The sequence below is a fragment of the Chelonoidis abingdonii genome, chromosome 7 (assembly GCF_003597395.2).
Source record: "Chelonoidis abingdonii isolate Lonesome George chromosome 7, CheloAbing_2.0, whole genome shotgun sequence".
Taxonomy (NCBI): domain Eukaryota; kingdom Metazoa; phylum Chordata; order Testudines; family Testudinidae; genus Chelonoidis; species Chelonoidis abingdonii.
The window spans coordinates 37,462,401-37,484,240 of record NC_133775.1 but is presented as its reverse complement, the minus strand read 5'-3'; the positions used below and the strand labels follow the sequence as shown (position 1 = coordinate 37,484,240).

The 21,840-nt window shown below is 39.6% G+C and overlaps 1 protein-coding gene across 3 annotated transcripts in view; it reads left to right on the top strand.

Annotated features, from left to right (window-relative positions):
- The window catches only part of DPYD (dihydropyrimidine dehydrogenase), a 594,472-nt gene that overhangs the window by 327,583 nt on the left and 245,049 nt on the right, over positions 1 to 21,840 (top strand). For all 3 annotated transcript variants that reach the window (XM_075067810.1, XM_075067809.1, XM_075067811.1), the window contains 2 exons: positions 1,104 to 1,273; positions 5,023 to 5,233. In XM_075067810.1, the coding sequence (XP_074923911.1) occupies positions 1,104 to 1,273; positions 5,023 to 5,233 (381 nt within the window). The remainder of the gene's footprint in view (positions 1 to 1,103; positions 1,274 to 5,022; positions 5,234 to 21,840) is intronic.

Genomic DNA, 21,840 nt, shown 5'->3' with positions numbered 1-21,840 from the left:
TTGCAGTCTATGGTACCTTTTCCAAGTGGAGAGGGTTTTGGGGATCAGGATATCTTTGTTCTTCTTTTGTGAATTTAAATTTAAAGTATTATTTTCTTGAAAGAAATTGATATTTGTGCTTCTGCACGCTTGCTGTGAAAATTCACAACTGTTATAGCACAAAGTTAAGACTTACAGAGTACTGATTATATGGTCAACACAAACTCTTCTGAATGAAACTGTCACCAATCATTGAGATTATAGCTTTATATTATTTATGCTCAATTTTTTTTAAATTACTGTAATTTGTCTAATCAGCAGTTAGTTACATTTAAATTGATGCTAAAGTGCAATCCAATATATGGAGCACATGCATTTTAGTTTTACTTAAGAATCTCTTATAAGCGAATTATCAAATAGAGCCCCCTGGATAATGAACACTTACAAAGTCCGAATTCTCTCTGTTTCTTTTTGCAAATAAAGTCTGTAGAAAATCAATATAGATTAAGCACTTAGTTCAGAACAAGGTCCCCTAGAAATTATTGTAAGAATAATAATCTTACTGCATCATGTTCAGCTGCCATAGGGAATGGCTTATAAGAGCCATGCCATAATCAGGATATATTCAGAGTCTTTTATAAAAGTTACTTAATTTATGTGGCTGAGACCAATATTATTAAATTATCAGATGGGGTAATAAACAAATCAAAAGCTGTTAGAAAAATACAGAGTGCCACTCTTTATAAACTATAAAAATGGTTTTTACTTAGGAGAATAATGAATCTGATGAAAGTGGTCAAAATTTAATTTTTGAATGATGACCTCAAATTGATTGAATCCAGTATGACAGAGCCTACATTCTTCAAAATGTATTGTAGTTTATAATCCTCCGTGATGGGCAGGCATTGCTGCTAAGGGTACTGGCTATGAAATTACGTATATGAGCATATCTTAAAAGTGGAAATAAAACTGTCTTTCAATGAAGCAGAATAATTTGATAGTGACACTCCATGCTTGGAAACCGCAAGATGCAATTTTACACTGCTTTGAGTACAAGTATCTTTTGAGTTGTCATGCAGAAATGGTTCTCTACTTGAAAATGGGGTTCTCTTTTCATCATTCAGGAATGTGTGCCTGTCACTCTCCATTGCCATCGATACAGGGAACTGTAATTGTACTTGGAGCAGGAGACACTGCTTTTGATTGTGCAACATCTGCTTTACGCTGTGGAGCTCGCCGTGTATTTGTGGTCTTCAGAAAGGGATTCACTAATATCAGGGCTGTCCCTGAGGAGGTAAAACTGAACAATCAGAATGTTTTTGTAGTAGTAACAAGACTGATTTTATGAGATGGAAAACTGATTATCATTGTTATTTATAGAGGCCCAACTTGTGCAAAGCACTTAAAACACTGTTACATAAGATTTAATTCATCAAAATGAAATTGAAATTTGTAAATGTTTATTCAAAGTCTGAGGCTCATTTTATGTTGTACCTGTGTCAAATTATGCCCTCAGTTATGCTTGTGCAATTCTCCGTGAAGTCAATGAAAGTGGCGCTTGCGTATCTGAGGGCAAATTTTGGTCCTTTGTTTATAAACTCTAAAATATGTAGAAATGTTTAAACACACATATGCAGCCCAGATATCAAATGATGAGGCATACCTGAATCATTATGGGCCATTCTAGTATTACTGGTGACTTTTCAGGAATCTGATTTCCCAAAAAAGGTGCAATTCTGGAACACACTTAATGAATTGCAATGATCCAGACAAAGAAGGCATAAAGACATGTAAAAAGGTTAGTTAAAATTCTTTGTGTTTTTTATGCCTATCAAAGGCTGGTGAGCGATAGCATTCAGCATATATTTCTATGCTTAACTTGATTTTGATAAACATTTTTTATTATGAAACCATTCTCATTTGTCTTTAATTATTAGATTTTGGTGGTCTTATTTGGTTATAATTTATGTGACACATACTTTTGCATAATTTATACTAATGAGACATGTAATGTACCTCAGTCATGGAATTTATGTGAAAATGGTCCTGTCTTTTCAAGAGAAAGTGTACATCTTTGGAGACCTCATAGTTACATTATGTAATTTCTCAATGTACATAATTTACTTCTGTTTTCCTTGCCATAAAGCAAACACTCAAATTGGGGTGGGGCATTATTTAAAAAAAGAAAGAAAAAGAAAGCTTATTGATATAAAATGTAATTCATGTACTGATCTGTTTTTCAGTTTATCAGTATTCAGACTCCCATGATCTCTTTGTGAGTGTATGTGCAAATCTTTGTATTTTTTAAAGTTGTCATTCATAAAGTCTGTAATTATACCTATTAACTAAATCATACTATAGATTAGAAATTAATAAAGTAAAAATTTCCCCTAATCAACAGGGCCAGCTCCAGGCCCCAGCATGCCAATCGCGTGCTTAGGGTTGCATGCCGCGAGGGGCGCTCTGCCGGTCGCCAGGAGGACGGCAGGCGGCTCCGGTGGACCTCCCGTAGGCGTGCCTGTGGAGGGTCCGCTGGTCCCGCAGCTCCATGGAACATCCGTAGGCTCGCCTGCGGGAGGTCCACCAGAGCCGCGGGACCGGCGAGCAGCAGAGCCCCCCCCGTGGCGTGCCACCATGCTTGGGGCAGTGAAATGGCTAGAGCCAGCCCTGCTAATCAAGCATAGCCATTATTGACATTTCAAATACTGCCAAATGCTGAAATGCTGTAGAATATCACAGGTATGGAAGAGATTTGTCATATAATCATGTAAGGTCAAATCCTGAGTGGAGAATTACAAATATAGTACCTATATTTAAGGCAGGGGGAGGAGGAAGTGATGTGGGAAACTGCAGGCTCATTAATTGGCCTCAATTGTTTGCAAGGTCTTATAACAAATTTTGAAAGAGAGTAATTAAAAACAAAGGTAAATGGTAATTGGTATAAAATACAGCAAGGTTTTACAAAAGGTAGATTGTACCAGACCAGCCTAATCAATTTTCTAGACATAGCAAATGCAGTAGTTCTAAACTACCTGGATTTCAGTAAAGCATTTGATACAGTTCCACATGGGAAATTATTAGTTAAATTAGAGAAGTTGGTGATTAATATGAGAATCCAAAGATGATGGGTAAGGAACTGGTTAAAGGGGACACTACTGCTGGTAAACCTGAAAGAATTATCAGGCTGGAGGGCGGTTCCAGCAGAGTTTCTTAGGAATCAGTCTTGGGACCAATCTTATTTAATATTTTTGTTTATGATCTTGGCACAAAAAGGTGGGAGCGTGTTAATACAGTTCGCTGATGACACAAAGCACTGGAATAGCATACAAGAAGATTTGGATGACCTTGAAAACTGGAATAATAGAAAGGGGATGAAGTTTAATTGTGCAAAGTGCAGGGTCATACGCTTAGCAAAATTCCTGTTGATCATATCTATAAGCTTGGGATTTACCATATGGAAGTGATAGAGGAGGAGAAAGACCTGGGTGTATTGGTGGATCACAGGATTACTGTAAGATGCCAATGTGATGCAGCCATAAAAAAGGCTAATGCAATCCAAGGATGCATCTGGCAAAGTATTTTCAGTAGAGATAGAGAAGTGTTATTACCATTGTACAAGGCACTGGTGAGACCTCATCTGGAGTACTTTGTGCAGTTCTGGTCTCCCACGTCATCCTTTCTCTGCAGCATAAGGAGGTTTAGGTCATTTCTGGCTTGAGCTAGAGTAAATGGTGGATTCTCTGTAACTTGAACTCTTTAAATCAAGATTTGAGGATTTCAGTAATTCGGACAGAGGATGAGCCTATTGCAGGAGTGAGTGGGTGAGGTTCTGAGGCCTGCAATGTGCAGGAGGTCATATCAGGATGGTCCCTTCTGGTCTTAAAGTATATGGATCTATGAGTCTTCATTCCTGTGGGAAGGGAGTCTCTCTTTATCTTCTCCTTTCCCTTGCATTAGATGTTGACTGAAAATTGGATCTTTTTCCGACAAAAATTTCCACTGGAAATAAATCCTTTCAAAATTACTTCAATAGAGAAATATTGATTTCCCCCTACACGCACACAGAGAGGAATTTGCTAAGCAAAAAAAATGTTTAATTTCATATTGACATTTTAAAATGAAACACAAGTGTTTCATTTCAAGCTCTAATTTTGTTTCTTTGTAGTATTTTAAAACAACATATTATTTAAAAAAAAATTCAGGGAGGAGAAACTAAAGAAGTTGGAAGACCTTATTTTCCATGCCTTTTACTGTTTAAAATAGGTGTTTACTATTGTAAACAGTATAAAGGTGGTATAAAAATTAGGTTTTCCCACATTTTCTTACTCTTTCTCAACTTTTCCTACTTTCAGAAGGAAAACAATGTTTCAGCATCTGACACCACTGTTGCACACTTCGAGACATTGCAAGGGGCCAGATTTTTAGAAAGTGTTGAGCACCTTCTGATAATAATCCAATAATTTTTGGAAAAAGTAAGAAAGTGGGGAAAATTTCAGACTGATTTTTCTTTAACCAAAATCTTTTGTTTATAAGAAATGGAGGTGTTTTCCCATAATTCCTTGTTTCAAAAATATTTTGGAACATTGACAAATTTTGTCAAATTATTTTTTCAGAGGAAAAATTAGTTTATTTTTGACAAAACCCTACCCCCGCCCCCAATTTACTACCACTTGTACCTAGCATTCAGTGCAGGCCTACCCCACATCTAGGCTGCAGTCAGTACTGAGTCTGTGCTCACCTATACCTGTCCTTAAAAGACCAACATACCTTGTTACATAGGGTAATTCCACTGACATCAAAGGGACCACACCAGTCTAAGTCCAGAGTAACAGAGGAGAAAATATGAAAAATTAATACTCTTCTCCATAGGTGGATATGCTGATCCACTCAATATCATTGGAGACTTTGGAGTAAGTGTCAAGAGTAGACTGTAGCCCTACACAGCAATATTTTTTGCTAGATATGGAATATATGCAAACTTCATGAATCAAAATCTTTCTATGAAGACATCATAATCTTTGTATGACTTTTCTTTTTCCACAGATGGAACTTGCAAAAGAAGAAAAGTGTGAATTTCTGCCTTTCCTCTCACCTCGGAAAGTTGTAGTGAAAGGCGGACGAATTGTTGCTATGGAATTTGTTAGAACTGAGCAAGCTGAAACTGGACACTGGATTGAAGATGAGGATCAGATAGTCCGTTTGAAAACAGATGTGGTGATCAGTGCCTTTGGTTCAGTTTTAGGTGACCCTGAAGGTAATGCTCAGCTGTAATATGCTATATAACAGCCTGTTATTATTTTAGTATTATTACTATTTACAGTTTGGGAACTTTGGCTTTCCTCTCCTAAATTTTGTCCTCAATTACAACTGGATGAACGGGTTGTGGGAGGGTGGAATTGGGCTCTTAAGTCTAAATGTTCAAACTTGAGAAGTAATTTGGGCTGGATGGCCCTGCTTTTGTTTGCACAACTTGCAACATTTTAAAGAGACCCAGTTTTTAGAAAGCATTGAGCACCTGCCTTGTGATCTGCCCCTTTTTATGGTATCTCAAGTTGAGTACTCAAAATAACTAATTACTTGAAGGCACCTTTGTGTGTAAGTTATGGAGTGGTGTACTAGAAGGTGTGAGAATATTACTGTGCAACTTAGTCCCTAAATTATAACAAAGTAAAAGAGATCGATCCAAAATCCGTCTTATTTCTAAGACACCACTCAGTGTGGTATCTAACCATGACATATTTGCAGATCAAGTGCAGTTAATTTTGGAAAAGTGATTCTGTAGTGAATGGCATTACAGCATTCTATTTTAAGGCTTAACCTTAAATGGTTCTTAGCCATTGCAATTCCGCCCCCCATATAAGTAACTTCTTTGCCACATTAATTCAGTCTGCAGGAGAATATTTAAAGTACGCTAGGTGCCATAATTGCAAATTCAAGGGGTTGTCTGAAAATCAAGCTGCGTTCTGACTGCTTCATATATCAGTGAAAAAGAAGGAAGGTGGAAGCCGAATGTAAATAGGCAATTCTGTTCTTAATGCAAGAATAAATTAATACAGCTTGCCTATCCGCAGCTATATAGGCTCTATAGTCTTCATCTTAACATTAGCAAACTAAGCAGATATAACTCTAAAGATGGGTCTCACCCAAAACTCAAGATCCAAACACCCCCTCACAAATGAGATGTAGATGCAAATATTGCAGTGCATACCCATCTATAATTGGAAGACATTTGCAGTAATGTGGTGCCATTTTCTCTTTTTCTGCCTGTAATCATAAGAAGAACTAGGGGCTGCTGTGATGGGATGGATGGGTGGATGCCCTCTACATTGCTCAGGGCTGGGCAGGGATCCAGACTGTCTCACACATGCACTCCTCATGGACTGGAATCTGAAAAATCAGGAGCTAAAAACTGATGGAGAAGCTTGGCTTCTCTTTGGACAGATTGAAAGAATTCTACGCTCCTTAAAAGCATTATACATCAAAGGCATATTAAATACCAAAGCCAGCTGACCGAGTAGAAGAGAGATGAATCACAATTAATTGAGCCTGAACTGGGAGGTATTCATAAAGGTGATTGAGTTGTTGGGAGTCCCAGAGATGGAGCTGTACACCTCCATGTATAGTAATACCAGGAAATTACTCCATGACATGTCCTCCTGAATTTTTGGGCATCGTTGCTCTGATACAGAAATGGACCAGACTCATACTATGTACTCCTTCCCATTTGCTACTTTAAAGTACTTCAGATAAGGCCACAAAAAGTTTTGGAAATCCTAGTAGCATTACGCTGGCCACAGAGACTTTGGTTCTCTTAGTGCAAAATACAGCTCAAAACCTCATAACATGGCAAAGACTTCTGTACCTTCTTAGTCACAGACAAGTAGTAAATCCAGAACCATCCAAGTCTAGCAATAGATGTGATTGTCTTGCAGCTTCATACAAGGACATTTTTACCTCTGCTTTTTCTGTAAATATTCTACATGGACATTCTTTGGAAGAGAAATAAAGACATGCTTTTGAGTTTTCTGGAACAATTGATGGAATAAGAAGATTTTACTAACCTTCACAAGGAAGACAAAACATTAAGTAATGGAGAGGAGCTATAACAACATTTTAAGAATTCCACAATGTTGCTGACAGGTGTCAATAGAGCTCTCTGTAACACAAATCAGATATCTAGTACTTCCAATTCAATAATAGTTATACTAAGGAACAATGTTTACAATTTTTAGTCCAGCATATTATCATAGGGAGATTTTAGATTTTCTATTACAATAAAAGAAAGGGGGCAAAGCCATTCCTTTAAGGTATCTGTAAATTTAATTTACAGGTGTTCACTTATTGGGTACATAACAAATAATTTTTGATAATTTAATTCAAGCTGTGCTGTTATCTACAGGGAAATTGCATCCATAGTACTCACAGTGATACTCATTCTGTGCAATCTCCTGTTGTGCAGTTATTTAATGGAGTAAATCAGAAGCAGGAGGGACTCTGAGGACTCTTTGTGAGTGGGGACAACCCTTCCACTTGGTGATATAAAGAATTTAATATCTGTTTTGCTTTTGGTCTAGCAATCAATTTCACCAAGGAAGTACAAAGAAAAGCTAGGGTTCGAATTTTTAAGAGTCATGAGCCAGTGTTTTGATGGAGTTAACTTTAATTGGAGAATATTTTCAAAAAGCCATTTCAAATCCTTCATGAATTCTTGCTATTTAGAAGGTCTTTGGGAAGGTTTTCTCAAACCTCTTGGGTTAATAAAATATATTGCCTGTATCAGTGGCAAATTGTGTTGGTTCATGGTTCTTGGGTTGGTTCCAGGATAAAAGGTTACTCTATCTTGTGTATAGGTATTCCCACACTCAATCTTGCTTCAGCGTTAACTTGGTGGGCTGATGGGGCCTAATGTGACAGTTGACATTTTGGCTGACACTTTAGTTTTGAACAAGGGACATCCAAAACTTAAAGCAGAAGCTGCTACAGCTTGAACCAAAACTCTATAGCTGATGGCTATAACAAATCACATCCTTTGTGGATTTGCACAGAGGGGGACCAATAACTAATGCTTACCAGTGAAATAAACTACCACTAACTATATCCCTTTCAAAAGACGGGGAACCTAATGCCCATTTTCCTGTTAAATTATCCATTTATGAGTTCTGTGTAGCAACATGCTGTAGTCTGAGAGGAACAAAATCATAATTCAGGCAGATTGTGGAATGAGTCCTTTCCCTTGGAATGGGCAACATACCTCACTTTCACATGTTGTGTCTGTGGATACTGCTACTGGTATAGCAAGCTGAGTGCAGAAATTTCTCTCACATACAGGAAAAGTTAAAAATAAATAAATAAACTATGAAAATAAATTACTATTTTTTGTGGATATGTCCTTTTCAATTATTTACACCTCTTCTTTAACCAACAGTCTCAAAGCAAATCAAATGCACTCATAAGAACATAAGAACGGCCATACTCGGTCAGACCAAAGGTCCATCAAGTCCATTATCCTGTCCTCTGACAGTGGCCAATGGCAGGTGCCCCAAAGGGGATGAACACACAGGTTATCATCAAGTGATTCATGCCCTGTCACCCAATCCCAGCTTCTGGCAAACATAGGCTAAGAACACCATTCCTGCCCATCCTGGGTAATAGCCATTGATGGACCTGCCTTCCATGAATCTATCTAGCTCCCTTTTGAACCCCGTTATGGTATTGGCCTTCACAATACCTTCTGGCAATGAGTTCCACAGTTTGACAGTGCGTTGAGTGAAAAAATACTTGTTTGTTTTAAACCTGCTACCTATTAATTTCATTTGGTGACCCCTTGTTCTTGTATGATGAGAAGGAATAAATAACACTTCCTTATTTACTTTCTCTATATCACTTATGATTTTTATAGACCGTTATCATATCCCCCTTAGTCGCCTCTTTTCCAAGATGAAAAGTCCCAGTCTTATTAATCTCTCATCATACGGAAGCCGTTCTATACCCCTGATCACTCTGGTTGCCCTTTTCTGAACCCTTTCCAATTCCAATATATCTTTTTTGAGATGAGGCGATCGCATCTGCATGGACTATTCAAGATGTGGGCTTACCATGGATTTATATAGAGGCAATATGATATTTTCTGTCTTATTATCTATCCCTTTCTTGATGATTCCCAACATTCTGTTTGCTTTTTTGATTACTGCTGCACATTGAATGGATGATTTCAGAGAACTATCCACAGTGACTCCAAGGTCTTTTTCTTGACTGGTAACAGCTAATTTAGACCCATCATTGTATATGTATAGTTCGGATTATGTTTTTCAGTGTGTATTACTTTGCATTTATCAACATTAAATTTCATCCGCCATTTTGTTGCCCAGGCACCCAGTTTTTTGAGATCATTTTGTAGCTCTTCACAGTCTGCCTGAGATTTAACTATCTTGAGCAGTTTTGTCTCATCTACAAATTTTGCCACCTCACTGTTTACCCCTTTTTCCAGATCATTTATGAATATGTTAAATAGGACGGGGCCCAGTACAGATCCCTGGGGGACATCACTATTTACCTCTCTCCATTCTGAAAACTGATCATTTATTCCTACCCTTTGTTTCCTATCTTTTAACCAGTTACCAATCCATGAAAAAACTTTCCCTCTTATCCCATGACTGCTTATTTTGCTTACGAGCCTTTGGTGACAGACCTTGCCAAAGGCTTTCTGAAAATCTAAATACACTTTATCCACTGGATCTCCTTTGTACACATGCTTGTTGACCCCCTCAAAGAATTCTAGTAGAGTGGTGAGGCATGATTTCCCTTTACAAAAATACATTGATTATTTCCAACAAATTATGTTCAACCAATTTGCCTGGTACTGAAGTGAGGCTTACTGGTCTGTAGTTGCCAGGGTCACCTCTGGAGCCCTTTTAAAAAATTGGCATCACATTAGCTATTGTCCAGTCATTTGGTACAGAAGCTAATTTAAATGATAGGTTACAGATGACAGTTAGTAGTCCTGCAATTTCACCTTTGAGTTCCTTCAGAACTCTTGGGTGTATACCATCGGGTCCTGGAGACTTATTACTATTTAGTTTATCAATTTGTTCCAACACCACCTCTAATGACACCTCAATTTTGGGCAGTTCCTCATATCTGTCACCCAAAAATAATGGCTCAGGTATGGGAATCTCCCTCACATCTTCCACAGTGAAGACTGATGCAAAGAATTCCTTTAGTTTCTCCAAAATGGCCTTATCGTCTTTGAGTGCTCCATTAGCATCTCGATCGTCCAGTGGCCTCACTGGTTGTTTAGTAGGCTTTCTGCCTCTGATGTATTTAAAAAAATTTTTTTCTATTACTTTTAGAGTCTTTGGCTAGCTATTTTTCAAATTCTTTTTTGGTTTTTCTGATTATATTTTTATACTTCATTTGCCAGAGTTTATGCTCTTTTCTATTTTCCTCATTTGGATTTATCTTCCACTTTCTAAAGGATGCCTTTTTGCCTCTCACTGTTTCTTTTACTTTGTTGTTTAATGACAGTGGCTCTTCCTTGATTCTCTTACTATATTTTTTAAATTGGGTATACATTTAAATTGAGCCTCTATTATGGTGTCTTTAAAAAGTTTCCATGGAGGTTGCAGGGATTTTACTTTTGGTTCTGAACCTTTTAATTTCTGTTTCACTAACTTCCTCATTTTTGTGTAGTTCCCCTTTCTGAAATTAAATGCTACAGTATTGGGCCACTGTGGAGTTTTCCCTGCCACAGGGATGTTAAATTTAATTATATTATGGCCACTATTACCAAGTGGTCCAGCTAGATTCACCTCTTGGACCAGATCCCATGCTTCACTTAGGACTAAATCAAGAATTTTCTCTCCTCTGGTTGGTCCAGGACTAGCTGCTCCAAGAGGCAGTCATTTAAGGTGTCAAGAAACTTTATCTCAGCATCCCTTCCTCAAGTGATATGAGTATAGTTGAAATCCTCCATTATCATTATTGTTTTTTTGTTTTGTTTTCTTTTCTTATTTTAATAGCCTCTCTAATCTCTCTGAGCATTTCAGAGCCAGTAACACCGTCCTGGTCAGTTGGTCTGTAATATAGTCCTACTGCTATATACTTATTTTTCAAGCATGGAATTACTATCCCTAGAGATTCCATAGTACAATTTAGTTCATTTAAGATTTTTACTTCATTTGATTCTATGCTTTCTTTCACATATAGTGCCATTCTTCCACCAGCACGACCTGTTCTGTCCTTCCGATATATTTTGTACCCTGGTATTACTGTGTCCGATCGACTTTCCTCATACCATCATGTTTCTGTGACACCTTGTAGCGAGGCGGTGTGGCTCCCCTCCTCCACAGGGAGGGTTGAGCCCCGTCCATCTTCCCCCAGGGCGGAACTTCCGGGCAGAAGCCCCGCCCCTCAAAGGGTCAGGCGGCGACCCGGAAGTATAAAAGCCGGGCGCCGGCCTTCAGATGGAGCTCAGCAGCCAGCGAGAGCAGACGTGCCGGACGACCCTCGTCGCTGGGAGGCTGCCGAGCTCCGAGACCGGGACCAGGCCTTGCCGGAACCGCCGCAGACCACGACCATGAGTGCGGGAACGTACCAACGCTTCCCAGCCAACTACGGCCTGGAGGACTCCGGCCATAGAACTGGCCCGCTACCCAGAGCGTACTACCGGATCTACCCTGACCGACTACGGAGGTAGCCCATGACGGTTATACCGCGGACCAGGTAGGCGCGAAAGGGGAATGAAGAAGTAGGCCGGGGGCGGCTGCGGACAGTCACAGCTGCCAAGAAGGCGAGCCGATGACCGGTGTGTGTCGGTCTAGGATCCCGCCTCATTTCCTTAAGAGATCGTGCATGCTGTCAGTGTGTTTCGGGTTGGCATCCCCATGACCTGTAGGTCCAGGACATCGCAAGCGATGGCGGCCTACTAGGCGCCGGGCTGGAACGCATGAGGAGTGGGTGGGCCTGCGTGTCCCACTGCACCCGTAGACGAGGTGGCATTATCCCCTTCGCCCCAACAGCTACTAATTTGTTTTGTTTGCTTGCCATGCCCCAAAGGGCCAGAGGCCCTAACTTGTGTTGCTCTGCCCTGGCCCAAAGGAGAGCCCCCTAACTAGTGGTGTTGCTCTGCCCTGCCCCAAAGGGGCAGAGCCCCTAGCTGTGTGTTGCTCTGCCCTGCCCAAAGGGCCAGAGCTCTCTGACTTGTGGTTTGCTCTTGCTGCCGCCAAAGGGCAAGCCCTGACTGTGTGTTGCTCTGCCCTGCCCAAAGGGCAGAGCCCCTGACTGTGTATTGGCTTTGCCCTCCCCAAAGCGCCAGAGCCCCTGACTGTGCTGTTGCTCGTGCCTGCCAAAAGGGCAGAGCCCTGACTGTGTGTTGATGTGCCCTGCCCAAAGGGCAGAGCCTTCTGACTATGTTGTTGCTCTGCCTGCCCCAAAGGGCAGAGCCTTGACTGTTTGTTTGCTCTGCCCGCTCCAAAGGGCCAGCCCTAACTGGTTTGTTGCTCTGGCCTGCCCAAAGGGCCAGAGCTTTCCTCTGATTGTTTGTTTGTCTGGCCCTGCCAAGGGCAGAGTCTCTCCATCTGACTGTTTGATTGCGCTGGCCTGTCCCACGGGCAGGCCTAGTGCAACTGTGTTTGGTGCCTCTGGGCAAGTGAGGGCACTGATGCCGGTCCAGTCCACTCCACAGGGACCGAACGCCCAGACAGTGGACCGTGGACCCGAAGGACAGGACCCGGTGAGAACAGGACGAGGCCGGTGTGGCTCCCCTCCTCCACAGGGAGGGTCGAGCCCCGGCTTCCCTCATCACACACCTATTATATCAACATACTCATTTAATACTAAGCACTCTAGTTCACCCTTCTTATTATTTAGACTTCTAGCAATGGTATATAAGCATTTTAAAAACTTGTCCTTTTTTGCTGTCCCCTATTACATGATGTAATTGAATAGGACTTTTTTCATTTGACTGTCATCACATTTTCCCTGTATTTTATCATTTTCCATCCTCTCCTCCTTATTAGGACATAGGGAATCTCCATTTATAGATCTTTCCCTAAGGAATGTCTGAACCACATGCTCCTTTGCAGCTGTTGGCTTTCCTGCAGCGCTTAGTTTAAAAACTATTCTATGACCTTTTTAATTTTAAGCACCAACAATCTGGTTCCATTTTGATTTTGCTGGAGCCCTTCCTTTCTGTAAAGGCTTCCCCTCTCCCAAAAGCTTCCCGAGTTCCTATAAATCTAACCCCCTCCTCCCTGCACCATTGTCTCATCCATGCATCGAGACCCTGCAGTTCTGCCTAACTGGCCACACATATGGAACTGGAAGCATTTCAGAGAATGCTACCATGGAGGTCCTGGACTTCAATCTCTTACCTAGCAGCCTAAATTTGGCCTTCAGGACCTCTCTCCTCTCCTTTCCCATTGGTACGTACATGTACCATGACCACCAGCTCATTCTCAGCACTACACATAAGCCTATCTAGATGTCTTGAGAGATCTGCAACCTTCGTACCAGGCAGGCAAATCACCATGTGGTTCTCCCAATCATTGAGAACTTAATTGCTTGGCACATCAGAAGTTTAAAAATAAATGAAAACAGGATTTAAGCCCTGGTTTGGAAAGTCATTCTCTCAAGACAGGACTGAAGCACATGCTTAAAGTTTAGCTCACTGGGACTTAAGCATATGGTTATCTGCTCTTGTGAATGGAACTTAAGATGGAAAGGCTCTGTCAGTCTATTATTCTTGTCATAATGTTTCTTGGTCTTGCAGAGGAACTTGTAATTTTACAGCTCAGTTTCCTCATGTTCATAGGGAGGTATTTGCTGTTTGAAGTTTTGTTAAAATACAATGCTATTACATTTTCAAGCATTCTGGTTTGTACTTTATTTGCCCTTTGGGCTCAGAGAAATATATTTTTAATTTTTTCACAAAACATTAGGAGAACTGCAAAGTCCATTATATGCTTGGGAAGCTAACTGATAGAGCTGGACAGTTGCCATATAGAACTGTATTAAAAACAAATAAGCACCACTGGTGAAAATAGTTAAAAATCAGGTTGTTATTTATACTAGATTCTTGAAGAGGAGAAATATTGGCATGTGATGATTTCTTGCTTGTTTGTTTTGGCAAAAGGACATTTTTTGCAGGCACAGTGTGATTTCCACTTAGCAGCACATTGGAGCCAGGAAACAATTTTATGATTGGGCCTGAATAAAATAAACAGCCTAAGAGAGCTTTGCACTTTCACTGACTCTCCCTGCTTTCCTGTTTTGCCATTTTGGAGCCTAAAATGTGTGAGTGAGTTACAGGAGTGTCCTCTGGAACCATTCCAAATTGCAGTTTACCCAATAATTAAGAACATAATCCCTTGTATTAAACTGTATCTCTTAACAGTTTCTGGTGTGGCATATAATTCTCCATATGCTACTAAACAGAAGACAAGTTGATTTTAAGGTGCGGGCCTTACACAATATCTTTTTTCCTTGAAAGAAAAAGGACAGGACCAGTTTGGGGCTACAAATGTCCCCTTCATTTTGGGGAGGTGGGAGGGGGGAAACAGGGTGTTTTTTCCATGAAAAAATTGTGAAGAGAAAATAGTACTTTTGCCACAAAGTAGTGGTCCAGAGCTAATGCAGGAGATGTCATTGACAATGCTAGTTTCATTCAAAATTCTGTTTAGCAGCCAGAGTCGAAAGGAGCCACTCCCACAATTTTTTGGTAAGAAATGTATGTTCTTTATCTTCTTTAATAAATTAAAATAAATACTACAAAGGTCCAAACATAAATGCAGAAAAGCAAGTATTCTAGATATACTGCTGTGATAAATGAAGGAGTGGGAATGTAGGTTCCCTTTATGGACACCCAGCCAGCCAATAGCTATAAAATTCCCCTTGGTAGCTGTTCTCTACTTGCTTTACCTGTAAAAGGTTAAAAAGTCTGACTGCTATGCATAGGTAAAAGAAATCGAGTGGGCACCTGGCCAAAAGAGCCAATGGGAAGGCTAGAACTTTTTAAAATTGAAACAAGACTCCCCTTTTGTCTGCGGTTCTCCTGGAGAGCAGGGACAGGGTTGGGATTATGCTGTAGGAAGCTTTAAACCAGGTATGAAAAACCATCAGATCATGCCTAGAGACTACTTATTTGAAACCTCACCGAGATATGTAAGTAGATCAGGAAACATCTAGGAGGACGTGATTAGGTTTATCTCTCTTATTTCTTTCTGGCTTGTGGACTTCTCTGGGCTAACCCCAGGTACTTTTGATTTGCATGTAACCTTTAAGCTGGACCTCAAGAAAGCTATCTTAATGCTTAATTTTGTAATTTTTTTTTAATCTAGCAAAAAGCCTGAATTCCAGATGTATTTCCTTTCTTTTTCTTTTTAATAAAATTTTCCTTTTTTAAGAGCAGGATTGGATTTTTGTGTCCTAAGAGGTTTGTACATGTTGTTTAATTAGCTGGTGGCAACAGCTGATTTTCTTTGTTTTCTTTCTTAGCTCTTCCCCAGAGGCAGGGGTGAAAGGACTTGAGGATACCCCACAGGAAGGAATTGCTCCTTCCTGGGTCAAAAGGGTTTTTTTACAAGCCTGGAATGGCCAGTATTAATTTTTGGAATCCTTGTGGACCTCCACCTTCTACACTCAAAGTGCCAGAGTGGGGAATCAGCCTTGACAATAGCGCAAAAAATAAAAAAATAAAAAATCCTTTGTTATAATTAGTTATTAGCTATCAAAATTTTGTGTTGCATATTTGCTGAAATTGTATACCTTGGTACAATGATGCAAAATAGCGGATAATCATAAATTTCAATTGTCTTGCTTTTACTATTTATTTTTGTGTAAGCATCATGTTTCAGAACTTCAGTAAACAAAGCGTGTTTACCTAAGCACAGTGAGCCAAAATAACTTGGGCATCACTCCACTGATTTAAGTGGTACAAATTTGACTCAGTTTTATGCAGTGGATTTGTATTTGCAGTACAGGCACATTGCTTTTCTTTCCAGTGAAACAATGGTGAGGGACAGCATAATCATATGGAGAATTTTCATACAGATTTTTCCTCCTGTTTCTTTGGGATTATTTAAAAGAAGTTAGGACAGATAGCAGTTATTCAACTATTTTCAGTCCAGGATAGCATCACTAAAGGTTGCCACAGACAATGTTTATAAAGCGCAAAATTTGTTCTATAATTGATTTTTCTTTTCCCCAAAACTGACCAAGAACAGGTTTTTCTCCCTTATGAGTAGCTGTTCTGAGCTTTTACTTATTATTATAAGAACATAGGAATGGCCCTACTTTGGTCAAACCAAAGGTTCATCTATCCCAGTATCCTGTCTTCCGACAGTGGCCAATGCCAGGTGCCCCAGAGGGAATTAACAGAACAGGTAATTCATAATGATCCATCCATTGTCACGCATTTCCCAGCTTTGACGGCAACCGATGGCCAGGGGGGAGCAACCCCCCACTTTTTCCCCTTACCATCCTGGGCTAATAGCCATGATGGACCTATCCTCCATTGGAATTTATCTAGTTTCTTTTTTTGAACCCTGTTATGGTCTGGTCTTCACAACATCCTCTTTGCAATGAGTTCAGAAGTTGACATTAGTTGCATGAAAATAACTTTCTTGTGTTTGTTTTTAAACCTGCTACCTATTAATTTCATTTGGTGGGCCCCATCGTTTTTTGTATTTATGAGTAATACACTTCCCTTATTTTACTTTATTCTTGATTTACCATTATGATTTTATTAAGGAACTCTATCAGTATCCCCCTTAATTGCCTGTTTTCTTGAGCTGAAAATCCAGTTTATTAATCTTTTCAATACAGAGATGTCCAAATCCCTAATGATTTTTGTTGCCTTTTCTGACCGTTTTCCAATTCCAGCTATATCTTTTTTTGGATGAGGCGACCATCATTGTGCACATAGTTTAATTCAAGATGTGGGTGCTGCCATGGAATTTATATAGAAGGCATAACCATTAGTATCTTTCTGTCGCTCATTAATCTTATCATCTTTCTTAATTATTCCATAATCGTCACTTTTTTGACTGGCGTGTGCACATTGAGTGCACATTTACTCAGTAGAAGCTTCGTAAAAATGACTCCAAGGTTTCTTGCTTTTCAGCTGGTAACAAGCTAATTTAGACCTCATCATTTTATATGAATATTTGGGATTATGCCTTGCCAGTGCCGTGCTATGGTAATACTATCTGCATATTCGAGACAACTTCTTCATTGCTATTGTTTGCCTCAATGCCACCAAAGTTTTTGACGAGATCCTGTGTTTTAGCTCTTTCTCGCAGTTTGCCTTGAGATTTGGAATATCTGAGTAATTTTATGTAATCATCCAGGAAATTTTGCGCAGCTGCATTTATACCCGTTTTTCCCAGATCTAATTTATGGAGATTATGTAAACATAGGATTGGTACCAAGACCAGTACCCACTGGGGGAGCGCCAGTATTAACCTCCATCCTTCTGTAAAACTGGGACATTGTTACCTCCCTTTGTTTCGTGATCATTTTCACATACCATCCTAATCAGAAGCACTCCCTCTGCTTTATCCCGTCGGAGCTTCTTTGTCATAAGGAAACCTTTGTGTAGGGACACTTGTCAACCAGGCTTTCTGAGCGAAAATCTTAAGTAATATATATCCGCTGGATCCCTTATATCCACTAATCGCTGTGTGACTCCTCAACAGAATTCTATGATTTCCTACAGACCATATTTCCCAACAATTATGTTAGTCACTAATATGTCATACAGATGATTGTTTTTATATAACAGTTTTAACGGAGTTTGCCTTCGGTTACTTGAAGTGAGGCTTTATGGGCCTGTAGTTGCCCGGGTCACCTCTGGAGCCCTTTTAAAAAATTGCCGTCACATTAGTTATCTTCCATTCATCTGGTTTGGAAGCTAATTTAAATGATAGGTTACAGACTACAGTTAGTTGTTCTGCAATTTCACATTTGAGTTCCTTCACAACTCTTGGGTGAATACCATCTGGTGCTGGTGACTTATTGCTGTTTAATTTATCTATTTGTTCCAAAACCTCCTCTAATGATGCATCAACCTGGAACAGTTCCTCAGATCTGTCATCTAAAAAGAATGGCTCAGGTCTGGTATTCTTCCTCACATCCTCAGCCATGAAGACCGATGCAAAGAACTCATTTAGTTTCTCTGCAATGGCCTTATCATCCTTGAGTGCTCCTTTAGCACCTCAGTTGTCCAGTGGCCCCACTGGTTGGTTAGCAGGCTTCTTGCTTCTGATGCACTTAAAACATTTTTTGCTGTTACTTTTACTCTTTGGCTAACTGTTTCTCAAATTCTTTTTTGGACTTTCTAATTATATTTTTACACTTCATTTGCCAGTGTTTATGCTCCTTTCTATGTTCCTCACTAGGATTTAGCTTCCACTTTTTAAGGATGCCCTTTTTTTCTCACTGCTTCTTTTACTTTGTTGTTTAGCCATGGTGGCTCTTTTTTGGTTCTCAAATTATGTTTTTTAATTTGGGGTTTACATTTATGTTGAGCCTCTATTATGGTGTCTTTAAAAAGTTTCCACGCAGCTTGCAGAGATTTCACTTTTGGCACTGTACCCTTTAATTTCTGTTTAACTAACCTCCTCATTTTTGTGTAGTTCCCCTTTCTGAAATTAAATGCTACAGTATTGGGCCACTGTGGTGTTTTTCCTGCCACAGGGGTATTAAATTTAATTATATTATGGTCACTATTACCAAGCTATTATTTTCACCTTTTGGACCAGATCCTGTGTTCTACTTATGGCTAAATCAAGAATTGTCTCTCCTCTGGTGGATTCCAAGACCAGCTGCTCCAAGAAGCAGTAATTTAAGGTGTCAAGAATCTTTATCTCAGCATCCCTTCCTGAGGTGAGATGTACTGTCAGTATGGGGATAGTTGAAATCCCCCATTATTATTATTGAGTTTTTTATTTTACTAGCCTCTCTAATCTCCCTGAGCATTTCACAGTCACTATCACCATCCTGGTTGAGTGGTCGGTAATATATCCCTACCGCTAAATTCTTCTTATTAGAGCATGGAATGTCTATCCATAGAGATTCTATGGCACAGTTTGATTCATTTACGAGTTTTACTTCTTTTATTTCTACACTTTCTTTCTTATATAATGCCACTCCCCCACCAGCACAACCTGTTCTGTCCTTTTGATATATTTTGTACCCTGGTATTACTGTATCCCATTGATTATCCTCATTCCACCAAGTTTCTGGGATGCCTATTATATCAATATCCTCATTTAATACGAGGCACTCTAGTTCACGCATTTTATTATTTAGATTTCTAACATTGGTATATAAACACTTTAAAAACGTGTCTCCTTTTACCTGTCTGCCATTACACATTTTAATTGAATGGGACTCTTTTTTTATTTAACTGTCTTGATCAGACCCTGCCTGTATTTTATCATTTTCCATCCTCTCGTCCTCTCTAGGACATAGAGATTCTCCATTAATAGGTACATCCCCTAAGGCATGTCCGAACCCTGTGCTCCTCTGCACCTGTCAGCTTTCCCCCAGCCCTTAGTTTAAAAACTGTTCTATGACCTTTTTAATGTTAAGTGCCAGCAATCTGGTTCTATTTTGGTTTGGGTGGAGCCCATCTTTCCTGTATAGGCTCCCCCTTTCCCAAAAGTTTCCCTAGTTCCTAATACATCTAAACCCCTCTTCCCTACACCATCGTCTCATCCAGGCATTGAGACTCTGCAGTTCTGCCTGTCTAACTGGCCCTGCGTGTGGAACTGAGAGTATCTCGGAGAATGCTACCATGGAGATTCTGGACTTCGATATCTTATCTAGCAGCGTAAATTTGGCCTCCAGGACCTCTCTCGTATTCTTCCCTATGTTATTGATACCTACCATGACCACCAGCTCCTCTCCAGCAATACACGCAAGTCGATCTAGATGTCTCGATGGATCCCCAACCTTCTCACCAGGCAGGCAAGTCACCATGCAGTTCTCCCAGTCATCGCAAACCCAGCTATCTATGTTTCTAATGATCGAATCGCCCATAACTAATACCCTAATTCCTGTCTCTTCCTAATAGCTGGAGTTCCTTCCCCCGGAGAGGTATCCTCAGTGTGAGAGGATACCACAACATCATCTGGAAGGAGGGTCCCAACAATGGGATTGTTTCCCTCTGCTCCAGTTTGATGCTCTCCTTCCCTGCGACTTTTATCCTCCTCAACAGCACAGAGGCTGTCAGACTAGGGGTGGGACCATTCTACTGTGTCCAGCTGTATATGCCAGCTTTCACTAGTAGTTGGGATCACATATGTTCTTAATCTAGGACAGTGTTATAAATCTTAAATTTGATGTCAGTCCCTAAGATTGAACATATTATGTTCTTCATTTATATAGAATATAGGACAGCTTGTGGAAAATATTTCTCTCTTTTTTTTTTGTTTTTTGTTTTACAAATGCAAAAGTATCCAATTTTGTTTTTCATTTTTTTCCTAAACAAACATAAATTCTATAAACTTTATTGGCAGAATCTAGGATCTGCGCCTGATTTTATTTTTGTTTTTTTGTTTGTATAAAGTGGTAACTTGTATGGGTGGGGATGTAGCATACACATTATTTTTAAAAGGGAAAAGAAATGGTTTATTTTCAATTCCATGCCATTTTATAAGGGTGCATTAAGCAATGAGGGTGACAGTCAGAACAGCATATGATAGAACAGCAATATTAGATAGAACATTTGCAAAATGCATTTCACATATTGGTTTGTCAGATCCCCATATTTATAGTTTTACAATTTCTAAATGATTGGTTTGTGAGGTCTTTGTCCTGCTTCCTAAATGATGTTTTATATTTCAGAGGCAGAAAAGTTGCCCATTTTTGGAGTGTATTTTTTAAAAATAATTCAGCTCTCAGGAAAGATGTCAGAGTTGCAATCTTGGAGAGTAAAGTCCTCTATCTACAGAAAAGTACACTGTGGTAGAGTAAAATCACAATTTACAAAGGGTTCAAATCCTAGTCCCTTTAAATCAGTAAGAGTTTGGCTATTGATATAGTTTGTGTAATGGCAAGTTGTGCACCCTTTTACCTGCAGAACATCTGCACTGGTGGAGGGACAATAGCAGAATTGCTGCCATTAATTTTACAGCCAGGAGCTTTGCTGGTGGGGGCTGCTTAGAGAACAAATAGGCACATTTCCCAGCATGTGAATCTATGCTCATCAGCCTTGCCTGCTTTGGGAAGCCGATGCAGGTCAGTGCAGCCCACAGTTGGCTAGGGATGGTAGTTGGAATGTGCTTGTACCACTGCTTCTGGCAGATATATTGCTTCTGCAGCCTACAATGTGGATTGTATTGGCAGTGAATCAGACTTTTTACATGTAAGGTAGCTATATTTTTACACATGATTACTGTATTTTCAGATTGTACTGAAGTACTTGATGGCCTTTCACGGTAAAGAAGTCTGTAAGATGGATATCAAACATAACATTAATGAGCTTCTAAAGCCAAAATTACAGGAACTTATCAAAATGGTTAAACATAAAAACCATTAAACTGTTTACTGAAGCTTCACAGATATACTGCAGCTAATGAGCATTTCTGCTATTTAAATAAGCTCAAATTGAACACACATTACATGGCAATATAATTAGTCATGACAGTCAAACACACACAGACTCACTTTTAAAGCTTTATTTGAAGACTCTTTTCCATTCGATTTGTTTTGTTAATTAAAATATTTTTTCAGTATTCTTTTTTTAATAATATTGTTTTTCAAGTATATAGTTTGCTGCTGCCTTTCCATTTATGTTTATTTGCACTGTGAAGACAGCAAATGTGGAATACACATTAGATGCTTTCCCTTTGTGCTGTT